Below are 16,891 nucleotides of genomic sequence, written 5' to 3' on the forward strand. Positions count from 1 at the left end.
CTGGTTCAAGCTTCTCAAAGGTGAAGAATTGTCATTGTTCATACTTTTACATGTTTACCTTCGAGCAACGTATACATGTGTGTGTTGATGCACGGTGTTTCTGCCCATATTAGGGGATGGGGAATGGCCGTCATATACTTCCATCATCATTTTCTAACTTCTTTTGCTCTTTAAACTTTCAACATTAGAATAGGAGCACAAACAAAGCACGTTTATTACAGATGTCTAACTAGAAAACTTGACACACAGTACTGAGCTGCATCTCAACCTAAAGATCCCCTATCCTCCCTAAAAAAAATAAAAAAAATGGGTCACTGATAAAGAGGGGTGGCTTAAAGGAGGTAAGCTCTTTGAGAATGTGAGATGGTGATCTTTGACCTCTCAGGAGTGAGCCAAGGTGGTTCTCACTAGCATGTTGGCCATGATGGTGGAGCGGATAGATGCTGATGGATAAAGAATGATGTTCACGTAAAAAGTTGCACCACCAACTGGCCAGTAGGAGTTTTTATAGAAGCCTTTTTTGAGATTTCTACTGAATGAACCTTTTTGGAGATAGCACAAAAATGTATATGTAAAACGAAAGAGGGTGTGTGTGGTGATTTTTCACACGCGTCTCTGGCTGCATCTGTGTGTGTGGCGGCCCAACGGGACTGAATGTAAATCCTGTGACATTTATCCTCCTCGTTAGGGCTGAGCCATTAAGCAGTTGATAATCACTTTCTGTGTGTTCCCTATATCCCGCTCTCCATCGCTAACCCCCCCTCTCTGTTTCCTCTTCGCACCAGGTTCAACATGCCTCACGATGACAACCCAAAGTGTCGGGAGGCAGGCATGAAGCATCAGTATCATGTTATGGCTCCCACCCTCAACTATGACACCAATCCCTGGTCGTGGTCCAAGTGCAGCCGCAAGTACATCACAGAGTTTCTAGAGTAGGTACCAGCTCTCCTCAGTTTGAACCTGATTCATCACCAAAACAAAATTAAAAAGATTTCTCCTCCAATCTCATATTATCACATCCACATTTTTAGTTTGCCATATTAACTTTTACTTGTTGTGACATGGCCGGCTAAACAAACTGCTGCAACGTCTCTCGCAGTGCTCTGTAGACAGGTCAGTGCAATGTAAACTGTGTGGACTTGTTATTGCCTGGTGTTGAAAGAGTATTTCCTGTTTGAATCCGGGGGTCTTCCTCGGCTGACCCGAGCGATGGATCTGTCGCAGCCCCTCAGCTGTCTCCCCACTCAGACAGAGCCGTGCTCTCAAGATGCTGGGCAAACAGTAATCTAGTCACTAGCCTGCTTTCCGCACCAAAACCCGTAACACGGGGCAACGGCTCATTCAGCAATTCCTAACCTGCACTGTGGTCGCTGATCCCGGTGAAAGGCTTCCCTTTAAGATGGGAAATGTCAGTTATAATTATATCTTCCCAGGACATGACCCTTCAATCTTTGCCTCCTTTCCTCTGTTAATTGTGGAGGCCTTCACAAAGGACGGCCTTGTTGACCAGATGCATCTCGAGAGTCACAGTGTTAGGCAACGCCTCGTATGGAGTTTTAAGGTTGTGTTTCACACAGTTTCCAGCCAGCGATGACCTCAACATCGAGCGGTCGGAACATTCAGTTAAGACAAATCTCTTAATTATTTGGTCCGGTCCATGACAGCTGTGTTGTTGTTTTTTTGTGTGTGTGGCGCATTACTGCACAAAACCAGGAGCGTGGTGTAAATATGAAATGCATTTGTGATAAACTTAAGCATTTGTTAACCTGGGATATACTATAACAAACAATGGAGGTATGAAGAGAGCATTTCAGTGTGGGAGCCACAGCGGTGGGAAAAGCCCATGAGAGTGTCATCTAAGTGCTTTTGAAAGCCGACAATGAGGAGCATTGATTCAAAGTACTACTTCTACAGTACTGCTCCTGCTCAGTGCGCTGCCCTGGTCAAGTACGTCAGTGTTTTGACTGCCCATTCTCCCTGAAGAGCAAATTCAATCTGCACCACTCTCCTACCAGTTAAAAAAATTAAAGGCCTCGGCACCTCTCCAACACCCCTGTTCAAAAGGATTCCCCTCCTTCTCCCCCTATATCCCACTGTTGCTGTAATAATGTGCACTGAACTCCCGCACCTGAGCACTGATGAAAAGCATCCTGCTGTTGTGCAGCGTTATTATGCGTCAACTGCTGCATAAAGCAACCATTCATTCCCTCTATGTTACGGAGTCGTTTGATTTAAGCCTCAAAATCCAAATATAAAACTAAAATGCAAATCTTTGGCTGTTGCCACCCACTAATTGTTGTGTTGGCTGGGTGTTGAAACCACATAATCAGTAGTAGTGGGCAAGCCCCATCATTTTCCATTACACACCTCAAGAATTAGCCTAACTGCTCCAGCAACTCTTAAGAACTTCCATTTGAAGTCACTTTGAAATACTTAGTTTGTCATTATGTTCAGGGGACACATTACAGAAGAATAGATGTTGTCATGAAACCTCCACAGTAATGAATGTATCTAGAAGATATCTCCCTGAAACTTCCCCAGTTGATTACTCACATTAAGACATTCTTTTTTTTTGTATTACAAGTTTTCTAAAATGTTATATTTAAATATTGAAACGAGGCATTATCTAATGGTAACCTTTGGTGAATTTAGGATAAATCTACAGATGTCAATAGAGAGAGTGTAGTGAAATAAGTGAGTGTGTATTTAGGTATTAGGTGTATTTTTCTTTCCACTAGTCTGATAGAACAACCAAACAAAATGAAATAGCCCTAAATCTCAAAATGAACAAATGCATGATAAAACAATATTTTTGCCTATAGCGTCTCGCCTTAATAAAATCAAGATGGATCTTTATTTTCGGTATGCTCTAAATTCAACTTAAACCTCTGTCATTATCTTGTCCTATATCTCCCTGTACTATAATCGGTACACGCTGTCTGAGACACAACTCTAAGATGACAGCATTGCTGCATTTTACTTGATGCTGTTTGATCAAACACTGTACAGTGATGCTCTGTGTCATTTCCTCTGCAAAAAAAAAAATCAATCTGACATATGAGTAGGCTTCTTGCACTGTTTGCGGAGGGAAACCCGGTATGGTGTGCATGGAAACTATTATTGTTTAGTGTCTTACGACAAGCACACAACAGCCAACTATAAGTCATCTTATAAATAAACTCACTTTCAAGTTCCCCCAATGGCTGCCAGGTGTGGAATCTCCTCTGGTGCCAGAGAGGAATTGCCTCGCTGTCTCAAATCCTCACGGCTAATATTCTTTCTTTTTTTTTTTTTAAAGTAGACGTTTCATTTAAAAAATGACCACACTGACCCCTTCTCCTTCTGTCTGTCTGTCTGTCTTGGTCTTAATAATCATTCCATTAGGTTCCAGGACACTGATTAGACAGATGACCAACTGCTGAAAGATGCTGTAATATGGGAATGTCTGTATGAGTCCTTGACAGGCTGCTCTATAGTTTTCATTCACAGTATCCTCCACTGTAGTATTCTTCTTCTCATGCAATCATTCCCCTGACACCCAGCGCTGTTTGCTGCAGTTTCTGACATTATGACTGGAAATAAAAGGGGAAAGAAACAAGTGACTGTAACTCAGGATAATCCTGTGTAATTATTGGACTGTCATGTCAGCTGGCGTTGTTTGGAGCAGGTGTTTTAGAAGCTCGATCCCGGATTAAATTTGTCAGAGCGGTGCAGACATGTTGTGTAATTACACATCTATACATGTCTCATCAGCCAGTTTCCTTTCTCAAAAGTAAACAAGAGATCTTTTGAGCCGTGGCTCGCTCTGCTAACATGTTTGACTTGTGCCTTTTCACAACCGTGAAGGCTGATGATTTTATATGCAGAACGTTGTTGCATACATTCAGTCCAGCTGTGCTTTTGTTGTCTCTGTTACTGTGTCGTGGCTCAGGGCGTGGCACAGCGCAGTCTGTCATTATGCTGCAATGCTGGCGCTGGCACCGATTTCTGTAACTTAATCAGGTGCTTTAGGATTCCAAATTTTCGTTTTTTCCTCCTTCAGCGCAGATAAATACACTTCGGATAAAAATGTGGTCAGTGTGCAGAACCTTTTCAGTCTGTATCAAAATGCTGTTTGATTCAGTCTGTGGCGCCTGACTCCAGTTTCATGGTGACAGCATTTACTAACAGGCCATTGAGGGGAAGTGATATCAGTCTCTCTGTTGGGTAACTTTACAGACCACCCACAGGGGAAAACACATCTGAGGATGTTCACCGACAAAGACACGGAAATGTTTACTTTGCTCGTATGAAAGAGATGACACGTGTTGATACATTTTGGGGTCAGAAAATACTGAATTACCCTGAAAATGTTACCATGAAAGTTTGCCTTGTGCATATGTGTGTGTACATGTGTGCGATTGTCTGTCTGTGCACACACTTGTATGATTTTGTGCTTTACTTTTCCTTTACTGTACACACAATTCATACTTTTGTTTTTTCAGCACCGGCTATGGGGAGTGCCTCCTTGATGAGCCTACAGGCAGGACGTACGAGCTGCCCACCCTCCTCCCCGGTCAAATCTACAATGCAAACAGACAGTGTGAACTGATGTTTGGACCCGGTTCCCAAATTTGCCCTTACATGGTAAGTTGGCTTGCTATCAAAGCAAGGAAAACCACACTTAAAAAGCGAAGAATCAAGACTTCAGGTGGAAGTAGATCTGAGATAGTTGTCGTCTACTAAGAGATAGAGCAGAACCCTCAGACATGTGATCAGAGCAGTTATCCATAAAGGCCAACAGATAGGAAACTGTAGTCAGTTAATTGCAGTTAGGTTCTATATTTCTTAATTGTAATATACACTAGAATAAATGTAAGCTGTAAATTGCCATGCGGAATGTATGGGATGCATTTTCTCACGTTCAAAGAGGCAGATAAACTCTGCCTATTGTTGAATGCACAGCCACTAATTAAAACCTGATACTGGGCCATTTAAAATGCATCTGGCACATGTCTGGAAAGCAATGAAGCACAACATGTGAGTTCCGCTACTGACTGAAATACTGTTTGAAGAAACCAACAACCCTATTTTGATCTGCAATCACACAATCTGCCTCCCAAAAGCTTGTGTTCTCACATTATAGACAAGATCTTTTACTATTCAGGCCAAAAAAATAATGCTAATGCTAGTGCTTTTTTTGCCCCCACAGAAACAGTGCAAGAGGCTATGGTGTACCAGCGCAGAGGGGGACCATAAAGGATGTCGCACACAGCACATGCCACTGGCTGATGGGACTGACTGTGGCAATGGAATGGTAAGTCGGTCCACATGTGGATCTGTGTTGCTTAATGAACAGATCATAGGCGTTTGATTTCTTATGTTATCACGCTTTATGACACTTGTGTTGCTACAGTTGATGTTCAAGGCCTGTCGGTTTGGGAGTGTAGGTCTCAGTACAGCTGCACAGCAAAGTAGTTGGAAAATTCTGCACAACAACATTCCTTAACTCTAATGTCTCCTTAACTCACACCTAAACGTTTTCTCCACCTCTTAGTTTTATGGGGTAGTCTGCCTTTTGATTGACACACTTAATGATCCTGATGCAGTAAAGCCCACCCATCTAGTATTTGAAGCAGTAATTTGTTTGCAGCTACCATGAAACCAGATTTTTTTGTTTTTTTTTGCTTTAAACACAAAATATGGATCAGTTTGGGATCCCCATATTGCAAAACTGAAGGTACTTCATCTGTCTGTGTTCCTCTGCCTCATTGCATTTTAGACAAAATGCATTAGAGACACAAGTCAACTCTCCCATGCAGGGCTGCTTGGAATTCTGACCCTGCTTGTTTCTACCCTCTAGTTCACTTCCTCTACCACGAAAAAGGAATAATTTATCATGCATTACTTTCCTGGCTGCATTCTGGTTGCAGAAACCCATGTAAATGTGGTCAGGTGATGGCCCTAGTTAGAAACTTGAAGCTTTACCCTCTGTGTTGTTACGGGGCCCCAACCCCCATTAGCCTTCATGTTCTCCTCGCTCTGGGATGCTATGCTAATTAGAGCTGAGACGGCGGGTCAGTCACTGAGGATACATGGAAAGAAGGGCTGCAGGGGAGGGGGGCAGAAAGAGAAAGAGAGAAAAAGGAAAGGAAAGAAAGAGAGAGAGGGCGGCGAAAGAAGAGGGAGAGTCTTGAGAGGGAAAGGTGAAGACGTGGGCCCTTTGAAAGAGGATGCCACCCGCCGTTCACAGTTGAGTCACCTTGTTGTGAACCCATGACCCTAAAACCTCTTAAAAAGGCGGGTGAGTGGGTCAGTGGTCAGGCCGTAACAGAGCCCAGGCTGAGGCCAGCCAGCGCTCTCACAAAAGACCTCACATCAGTGATTCTGCAGTGCAGGAGGCGGGAGAGGAGGAGGAGGAGGGAGGAGGAGAGTGAGGACGACGTACAGGGGGATGAGAATTTTGTGGGCTGGTGTTTAGCATTCGGAACATGCATGAGGGAAGGAAAAAGAGAAGGAGGGTTCTCTACTCTCCTTAACCTTCTGCCCTCCAGGAGTCTTTTGCAATGTGGGCCGATGGAAGTCTTATATCCCTTATATCCTTTCATCTGGCTCCATCTCTCTTCTCACCATGTTAGGTCCTGGATCAGCCCTGTCTAGTGAGAAGAGGTTAACGGGGGATAGCTAACATCTTAATCCAACTACAACAACCAGACTAAAACGTAATGGCCCTGGGATTGCAGCTCCCACACAGTTCTCAGCCCGTATGTGGGAGAAACACTTGAGGAGACATGGTGTTGGTTTAATCACACCGAGTGCTTTGCTTTAATAAGCTGCAAACCCTTAACCCAATTTAAGCTGACTTAGCTAGATTGCAATAGATGTCTTGTCTTCTTTGAAACCCTGTAAACATTAATTTGATCAAAGAGGCCTAGACGTTCAAAGTTAAAACCAGTAAAAAAAAAGTCTAAGTATTATTAAGTTACATAACTATTTGTAATATGGACCTACTTGACACATTTAGATGCATGTTATCCTAGCCATCTAAATGTTGATCCCCAAATCAAATTGAAAAGTTAAGGGATCATCCTCTGGGGAACACGATCGTACCAAATTGTATCCAAATGCAACCAATATTTGTCGAAACATTTTACTAAAAATCCAACAACGCTAGTCTCATATTGGCGTTAGAGGAAAGATAAGGGATCGTCAAAGCCATTAGGAATAAGGACTGAGGACTGCAAATGACTGTACAGACGTTCCTGTCCTCTAATAGTTGTTGAGATCAGAAGCAGAATGGTGGACCAACCAACAAACAGACATGGATGTCCCTAGAGCGTTATTAATCAACAAGAATCATATGAGATCCTTTAGTGATATTTTCTTTTTTCATTTTCGTATTTTTCTAAATGCACAAACAGTTTTCCTTCATTTCTTTGTGTGTCTGAGTGGAGGCCCCACCTTTGTTTGTAGTGCTGAGGGCCCAGTTTCATCCTCATGCAGGGGGCTGTTTGAAGTCATATGAGTTGAAAGAGATTGAGACCCTGCACCGACACTCAGCTGCCCATACAAGAGCTCTTTTATGTGGTATTTTAGTATGGTGTGTTTGTGTGTGTGCGAGTGTGTTCATGTGCCTCAAAAGTCTGATAATCTACAAACCCATGGACCTTCCTGACTCTCTTGCGTCAGTGTTGCATTGTTCTTTCTTTGTATCTCTTGGTGCCTCTCTTGCATTCTTGCATTTCTTTGTCTCTTCTTCTCTTTTCCTAGACAACTTCAATGCACTGCAACGATCACGCCTCTTCTGCTGACTCCTTTCTCATTCCTTCTTCAAAGAAGTCATGAGGTTCAGGTCTAAGGCTTTACGGGGTCTTGGGTCGAGCTCCTGGCTCTGAGGTGTCTGCAGAGCCCTGAGGGGGAATGTATGTATGTGTGTGTGGGTGGGGGGCTGTCAGATCTGGAGGATTACAACTATGTATGGCCTCTATGAGGAAAACTAGCAGCAGGTATTGTTTTAGTAACCACAGCTCCTCTTTAAAGAGCTCTTTGGAAGCCTATCATTAGATCAAAGCCTGCCATGTCACTCTAGCGATTACACGGGAAACGTCATCTCTTGTAAAAAAAAGTGCGTTTTCTGAACGACTTGCTGTCACCTGTTGTGACTGCGTTGAGTTTTTGTTCAACTGGGTTACGAAACAAAGTTGTGACCGCATCGGGTAAATGAGGTCGGTGCCCAAAAAGTGGGAGGGAGGCACGTCCTCTGAATGAAGAGTGAAAAAAAAAAGTTTGTTTGTATACAGCTTAGCTGAAATAGGGCAACGGGCACTGCAGGGTTCACGGGTAGTTTTCTCTCTCTCTGTTCCCTTCTCCTCTGACTCTCTCTGCTTCTCTACTTCTTCCTCTCTCTCTCTCTCTCTCTCTCTCTCTCTCTCTCTCTCTCTCTCTCCCTCTCCCTCTCTTCCCCGCTCCCTCTCTGTTGCTCAACGGGTCCTCTCACAGGGCGCCGGAGTGAGTAATGCGGTCACATGACCTTTGGCGGCGCGTCTGTCATCTGGCTCAGTGGGCCGTGCACTAACGAGGGCATCCCATCACTTGTTGTCTATAAATACCGCCACCACCCTCCCTTCCCTCCATCCTCTCTTCTCCTGCTCTTTCTCCTTTACTCCCCCTCCCTTACTCCCCCTCCCCTTTTCGGTCCCTCTCACTCTTCAAAAGGATCCTGCATCTGTGTGTGTCTGTGTGTGTTTGGATTGTGTGTGTGTGTGTGTGTGTGTGTGTGTGTGTGTGCATACATGCATGTAGTACTTGTGTGTGTGTGTGTGTGTGTGTGTGTGTGTGTGTGTGTGTGTGTGTGTGTGTGTGTGTGTGTATATGTGTGTTGCATTTATATTTTTACAGAATTATCTACATTTAATGTGAGTGTAAGCACATGCACAGTTGTGTCAGTGTGTGCTTTTGTGTGTGTGTGTGTGTGTAGATTAGGGGCCAGCCAGCATGGTCAATAAGTGCCTGTCAAGCCAAAACCGGGGACCGCTTAGCGCTGTATCCACATCCCCACCATTTGAAGATCCCTGCGCTGCCTCTCACCACATCGCTGCTCAGTGGGTGGCGGAGGGAAAAAAGCGCCGGCAGAGCTTGAATAAACTGTGGTGTTTTGTTGCCAAAAGTTCTTATTATTGTCACGTGTGTCCATTTTATTGTCAGTTTGAATGCGGCCTCGACTGAAAGCTTCCTTGCCAACTTTTTGGGAATTTGTTGAAAAATGACGAACAAAATACTCAAGTGTTTTAGATTTCTTTCAATTCGGCGACTGCTCGCTGAGCTTTTCTTTACGTGTAAAACCCCAAAGGCTTCCCAGATTCTCTTAATAGGGGGCTTAATTGAGTGGTTAGTGTAAGTGAACAAATGGGAAGTTGTTTTTGATTTCCAGAGCATTCCTTTTGAAAAGAATGACGACCTGCTCTGGTTTCAGCCAATTAGAGTGAGATAGTGAGGTCTTGAAAAGTGAAGCCAGGGCAGAATGGAGTTTGTTGGCGGAGGCGGTGAGTGTTGGCTGGAACTCCCTGGCAGCCTGACAGACTTGTCGTATGATGCGGGGACGGGGTGTTTGTGTGTAACAGTGTGTGTGTGTGTGTGTGTGTGTGTGTGTGTGTGTGTGTGTGTGTGTGTGTGTGTGTGTGTGTGTGTGTGTGTGTGTGTGCGTGCTGGAGTTTGGGATTGTGAGACTGGAATCAGTGTCGCTCTCTGCTAATCTCTGGATATTTGCAGGACGTCGCCACTTTGATTTGCCATCATCACGGACATTTCTGTGGATTTGGGCTAACAAGAGGATTGTTGTTCTGGAATTACTGTGTCCATTAGCCAGTGAGTGGAGCTTTCATTGCTGGCCGTGTTGAAGGAGGAAGATGTATTTACGCAATTATAGTGTGTTGTCAAAATGTGTTATTGAAATTCAAATATTGTATGCAAGGTGATGTCTTCATTGCATATTGGCAGAAGGTGTAAATAATTACAAAATTCAAAACACACACAACATCTGACATATGAAGTTTTCCAGTTATGGCTGACTTGTTGCCTTTCTTGACATATTTATGAACACGTTTGCAATATCTATTTTATATGAGGACCATTTGTCAAAGTTGTGTTCACAGCTTATTAAGCTGCCCCCCAAGAGGCCCAAAAAATAATACAAGTTTAAAAACAAAACAATGATCTAAAAGAGGCTGAAAATCTCTGCAGAGCAACGTAGCTGGATGACCGCTGGTTTTATCACTAGAAAGGACACCTTTCACATTATAGGTAATGATTTTGTCCACTGTTAATAAAAAATTAATATTGATTAAGGCAAGTTCTAGTAGAGGTATGTGTGTCTCAGCAGTTGTACAGAGCTTTAGCACATGAATGGGAGGGGGGGGGAGTAGAAAAAGAGGATAGGAAGCAAATTATATAGGGAGAAGAGAGGTTGGTTGGGGTCACGGTTGCATCATGTCCTCTCTCTCTAGCTCACCATCCCCTCCCTCTTGTCATCTCTCTTCCTCCTGTCTTTGCACCCTTTTAACACAAAGGAAAGGAAATATGGAACTAACAGGGAGAACATGCAGTCTGTGTAAATCCAGTCTGTAATAACAGATGCAATTTGACTTATTATGAGCGACACAAAGAATCCTTTACTACTGAAAAGCTTCATGGCTCTCTATAGCCTCTTACCTCCAGGTCAAGTTATTAGATCTGTGAGTGCGTCACGACTTTTTTGAAATTCAACGGCGGTGGTCCATGTTGCGCCACAGGTGAAAAGGTTAATTAAGCATTGTGGAGTGGACTCATCAAAGACACAGACACAACCCAACACCCCCGCAGGCCGTGGCCAAAGTGAACTCCGAAGCCATGAGAAAGACACCGCAACATGAAAGGTGAAGCCTTTTGGAAACGGCCGTGTTAAAATGAAAGAGCGGAGGGCTTTTTAAATCAGTCCTCTGCCTTCTCATTCCTGCAGTGATGTATGGCTTGTGCTCAGAAATGAGGTGCTCTCTGCAACAGTTTCCTGGCAATTACAGGGCACTAACTTCCAAAGCAGCCAGCTGAGGAGCTCAGAGCAGATGCTGCTGTCCTTAGATACTATTCCCACTGTTGGGGTTTAGTATGCTGGTGCCTACTCTCTGTGGCTCTATGGCAAGGTGGTTCAACTTTATTTTGTGTGTTGGTGTGTGATTTGAGAGCAAAGTGGCAAATGTATAGTGTGAGTTTCCCTGTGTGCATTATATGTTTATCTATTAACAGTATGTGAAGAAATGCATGCACGTTATGTATGTGTTTGCAGATATGCACATGTCTCGTTGGCGAGTCAGCCTGTGTCTTTGTGAAATTCCTAATTTGAAACACTGTGCTAGTCACAGCTGGACAGGTTTCTCTCACAAGACCTTCAAATGTCTCACCACATTCCCAATTGAGGGCCAAATTTTGACAATCTTTCTAGGAGAGAGTCCTTAATGCTTGTTTGAGCTTTGCCTTTCACCTCAGCGTTTTCCAAGGGTGTGTTTATGCACTTTGGAAAGAGAGGCTAATTGGAATTGAGCGTGGCCCCCAGATGCCTCCAGACAGAGCAATCACTCTCACACTGAATGCACATTCACAGGTACACACACACACACACACACACACACACACACACACACACACACACACCACACACACACAGCCATGTGCATGCTCACGTTCGCACACATACATCATCTCACACAGATGTTTTTTTCCTTCTACTCCCCCTTTCCTTCTTTCTTCTTTTCACCCACATCACCTTTTCAAGCCAAACAAAACGGTTGTAAACACAGGGTGCCAGCGGGGGGAGTGGAATGCCTCAGCGGCTTACACAGGCTTTTGGTCCTCTCTGACAGACAGTCCGCCTTGTGTTTGACAGTTCCTCGGATTCTGCCGCCTGGTTGCACTGTGGTGGTCCCTGCGTGGCCCTTGCAGTTACCCATAAGGGGATAAGGGGGATGGGTGGCTGAGGTATAGAAGGGATGCCCAGGTCCCGGTTGACAGTCCCTAAGCCGAGGTGGGGGAAGGGGATGTGAGAGCTATAAGGGGAGAGAAAATATGTTTTGGGTCAAAGGAAAACTGTTAATAAGCATTTTAGGAAAAATCTTAGAAAGTCTTTCTTTGACGATTCCAAGAACTCTGACTGGTTAGCTCTTTTGTCTCGAGGAGGTTGCTCAACCAACAAGGACCGGCACCTGTTCCCCTCATTGTGGTATGGAAGGCATTTCCACTCATGTGGATGTTTTATCACATTCCTTTCCAGTCACTTTTATTATAATTTTTTTTTTTTTTTTATATCCACTGTTTGCGCTCCAACCAAATTATCAGCGCCCTCATTTTGCATTTACAGTGGAACAAGGCAGGAAGAATCTCAAATCAGGTTCGCATTATGGAACTGTTTGCGGTTTGTTTAGTCCATTCCCTGCAGCTGTTAACACCTGTGTGCCATTGTGCACAGACTTTACACTCCATCATTAGACCTGCAAGTGTGTCAAGCACACTCGCAAACTCGGCCAGGATAGTAGAGGCAGCGGTGCCAAATTCTCTGTATGTTTACATGTGTTTGTGTGCATGAGTTTGTGATTTTGCAGGTGTTCACCTAAGGTAATGGCTTTAAGTTGTGAATTTAGGTTGAAGCGGAAACTGGTCAGATTAGCCATTGTCCAGCAGATGACTTTGATTGATTTATTAGCGTAATTACGAAAATCCACTGAAGCGTATCTCGCACGGTTCTGTTCTCAGGTCTCAAGAGTCTTTTTTTCTATCAAGAGAAGGGGATTGAATATCTTGTAGTGGAACGGGCGTGTGGCCAGTTGAAATGATAGTAGTTGCATTTCTCATCTGGAAAGAACTGGCAATTGAAGTAACAACTTTTGCCTGAACCTCACAGACTAAACTCTGTGAGGAAACACAGTGAGAATGAGGTGTCCCCAAAGAGCATCCTCCTTTCCAGGTTATAGGTTTGTATCTGAGGAGATAGACAGCCGAACAGCAGAAGGGAGTTCCTGATTTCAAGCCAGTAATAAATTTTGTTCCTCTTGTTATCACAACTCTAGAGTTTCCTTATCATGGTGCCACTGCTCCCCGTGCCTGTGTGCCCGGACGGCTGGCTACGTACCCAGACAGACGGCGTCTTGTCCTGCATTCTTTCAGTGAACAGGACCCTCCGATATCTTAGCCACTGAGAAGGGGATTTGGTTACACACAAAGGGAAATGGGCCTGCCGTGCTTTGCTTATGAAAGCAGTGTTAGCCCTTCTTGGCAAAGGTTGGTTAGTGGGTACACACTGTTTGATACCAGGCGCCTTATTTTCTATGTGAAAGTGGGTCTACTGTACTGTATGAAAGATATTATGTAATTCTGTATTCTCAAGCCTAAAAAGAAAATCGCAGAGCAAATGCTTTTCATTTTGATAAGTGTCTTAGCAAGTTTTTTGTTGACATTTCAATTTCAAAGACTTCAGGCTTGAGAACCAGAGAGCCCATGTGGAAAAGAGTGTGCCTTCATGCAAATTATATCGTCATATAACTTTTCAGAAGAAAAGAACACCCCCAAATAAATGATAGATTTGGTTAACATGAAGGAAGTATTCTTCCACATACTGTACATTTCAGTTAGTGGTTTCTCTCATTGACACTTCCTGTCGTTCGCTGTCTTCCACTATCTCTATTTTTGTCTGTATCCCTACCGCTCCTTCCCTCTCCCGTTTCTCTTTGGACAGCTGGAGGAGTTGGACGCCTTCCTCGAGTGTAAACAATAGTGGAATTAGGATTTCTTTCAAAAATATAGCTTGCGATCTAAACAGAGGATTAAGAAGGAACAGATGAACACCACTCCCAGCTGTGCCTGCATTAATTCTGCAATCTGTGTTTGTCTTCAGGCCTGTAGCAGTTGCAGTCATTTCTTGTGTGTCTGTTGCAGTACTGCAGACACGGGATGTGTGTAAACAAGGAGCTGGACCTGCAGCCAGTCCATGGGGAGTGGGGTCCCTGGGGGCCCTACAGTGTTTGCTCCAGGTCCTGTGGTGGAGGAACCCGGAGCACCGCCAGAGACTGCAACAAGCCTGAGTAAGAACGGATCAGGCAGTTATGACAATCAAACCCATTACAGACTGTTAATGTAACCAGTAAGAGAAGCAGTAAAAAGGAGAGCCGTCACGCCTGAATAAGAGTTGTAAACAAGCTAAAGTGAGTTTTAAACCTGCATGTCAGATTCATTTAGCCAGTCAGAGAGAGCTTGTTTCCTAAGTGTGAATTTAAATGTAAACAATGTGAGTTTGAAGTCATAAAGACCAGTCAAACAAGAACAAACATGGTCTTTAAATTGAAAATAAGTGTAGAGCTCCTGTGATCCGTCCCGTCTCGCTCCAGGCCCAGAAATGGCGGGAAGTTCTGCGTTGGTCGCAGGATGAAGTTCCGCTCTTGCAACACTGAGCCGTGTCCGCGAGGACAGAAAGATTTCCGCGAAGAGCAGTGCTCTCAGTTTGACGGCAAGCACTTCAACATCAACGGTCTACCTCCCACCGTCCGCTGGGTCCCCAAGTACAGTGGCAGTGAGTGCACCGGTGTAATCCCAAAGCATGTCATTTGAATGTTTCGTGGTAACTTGAGCTGCGACATCAAAGACGGATGCTATTTACATCCAACTATACAATGTAGTTTGAAGCCAGTGATACAGTATGTTTGGTGCATTTAACTAAAATGCCGCACGCCACATTGTGTGTAGGAGGGATGTGAAGGCCAGTACATGCAAAATCGTGATATCTATGTGTGCTTTTTGAATCTAATGCAGTTTTAATACATTAGGGGAGAAGATGGAATGAGTGGATGTACAAGTAGAGTATATCTGTGGGTGTGTCCTTTCTTCGTCATACCTTGCAAACCCACGATAAGAGTGGCAAGGGTTAAATCTTTAGTTGACACAAAACAACAGCAACATTAAAGCAACACGCAGCCCTTCCATAGCCTGCTCAGCTACATGAGATTACCATCTGGCAAAGACCACCTTGTCCAAGTTACTGCAAGTGACTCATTTATGTAATTGATGCTACACAAGCAAACGGGCCAAGCCCCAGAGCCATAGCGCTGTCAGATACAAAGTGATTCTTCCAAACAATGGATACAAATTTGGCAAATCTAGCAAGTGTCCTCTGAACTTTGCAAAAAAAAAGAGGAAAGAAATGTATATAGGTATAGGATGAAAAATGTGTTTCATCAGCACGTGCAAGTCATCTTGAGGCTTTTCATCTTGTTATTGTTCAGGATTTTTATTTTATTAATCTCATCAGCTATAGTCCCACTTTTTCCATAGTCTGCTTTCTTTCTCCATGCAGTACTAATGAAGGATCGCTGTAAGCTCTTCTGCCGGGTCGCTGGGACTATGGCGTACTATCAGCTGAAGGACCGCGTCACCGACGGCACGCCATGTGGGCCAGATACATACGACATCTGTGTTCAAGGCCTCTGCAGGGTATAATGAACCTATGTACACACACACACACACACACACACACACACACACACAGTTTTATTATCATGCTGTCATGATATGTAGTGTCATATGTTGCAGACAAATAACTTAACACTGTCCGCCTAGTCATACACGATTCACATTTTGAAATAAATGGAAAGGATGAAGCTTGACTTTTCATTCAAACTAATCACTTTAAGTATGGTTTACATAACTTCACAAATCTTCTCTCCATCTGTACTTCTTCAGCAAGCAGGCTGCGACCACGTTCTTAACTCGAAGGCCAGGAATGACAAGTGCGGAGTGTGTGGCGGGGACAACTCGTCGTGTAAAACCCTGGCAGGGACCTTCAACGATGCTCAGTATGGTAAGTCGCACCGCTCAGATTACATGTACGGTACACTTATAGCTGACTGTTCTCAAAAAAGGTGTCGCTATTAAACATACTGTGTGTCAGCAGCTTCTGCAGAGCGACTATCCGATAGGCAGTAAACATAGAAGAGCTGAGAAAGACTTCAGTTCCACGTGGCTGCAACGCCTATTAGGTGCTGATGTCACGTCTGGTTATGTTTAAACATATCAAGCTTGATTTTCAGCAACAATACGTGCTTCAGCCAGATTTGGAAAAATGCAGCGCACCAATCTTCTGTAAATCTTTTAGAAAACTGATTAACACAGCGACCTCACTCTCTCAGGTCTTCAGATAGCAAACACAAACCTGACATCACCCCTTTGAACCGTCCTCGCATAATGCGGTGCCTCAGTGTGGGCCAACTGCTGATTGCATCCAATCCTTTTTCAGGTCTGGGCAGCAAAACAGCAGAAGCATTAGCATAAAAGCCCTGGGTGTGGCCTCCATCATGTTTACTCCGCATTAGTTTGGCGCTGAGCTTGAGCGTCTCTATCCATCTGCTTTCTTTCTGCACTCTGTTAGCTGTTGGGGGTACAGGGTTTGAGGATCGTATTGAACCAAACCCGGCACTGAGCTCAGCTCTGGTAATTTGGCTTGACCTTAAGAAAGAGAACAGGAGTGGGAGTGCAGCCCAGGCAGGATATCCCTCTGCTCCTGGGTCTAGGCCTGTCTTTCTGTCTTTCACCCTTTTGTCCTTTTCTTGTTTGATGTCTCTCTATTTCTGAGTCTCTTCCTTTGTCTCTCTCTTCACTTCAAACCTGAGTTTTTGTTTTTTTGTATTTTTTTAGGATAGTCGTAAGTCAAGTCACATCTCCATAAGTAAATTGCAAGTTTCGGAATGTTGACCATTGAATTGACAAAGCATTTGAACATTTAACTAGTATGTTTATACGTTAATGGTAGTCTTTTGCTGTCCTGTTAATTATATTTTTTCTAGTAATATAACACATAGAAACTTGACACTTTCTATCTTTATAGATTGTCACGTTTCAAGTA

General features: G+C 43.9%; 1 protein-coding gene across 1 annotated transcript in view; it reads left to right on the forward strand.

Moving 5' to 3' along the window:
- Nucleotides 1-16,891, forward strand: part of LOC137880989 (A disintegrin and metalloproteinase with thrombospondin motifs 20) — a 76,988-nt gene that overhangs the window by 21,195 nt on the left and 38,902 nt on the right. Inside the window, 7 exon segments of the mRNA XM_068722644.1 lie at nucleotides 786-932; nucleotides 4,485-4,626; nucleotides 5,192-5,296; nucleotides 13,936-14,081; nucleotides 14,385-14,566; nucleotides 15,347-15,483; nucleotides 15,733-15,850. Coding sequence (XP_068578745.1) covers nucleotides 786-932; nucleotides 4,485-4,626; nucleotides 5,192-5,296; nucleotides 13,936-14,081; nucleotides 14,385-14,566; nucleotides 15,347-15,483; nucleotides 15,733-15,850 — 977 coding nt within the window.

This window comes from Cebidichthys violaceus, unplaced genomic scaffold (genome assembly GCF_023349555.1).
Source record: "Cebidichthys violaceus isolate CVI_PGR_0920_01 unplaced genomic scaffold, fCebVio1.0.p SCAF_3, whole genome shotgun sequence".
NCBI lineage: Eukaryota > Metazoa > Chordata > Actinopteri > Perciformes > Stichaeidae > Cebidichthys > Cebidichthys violaceus.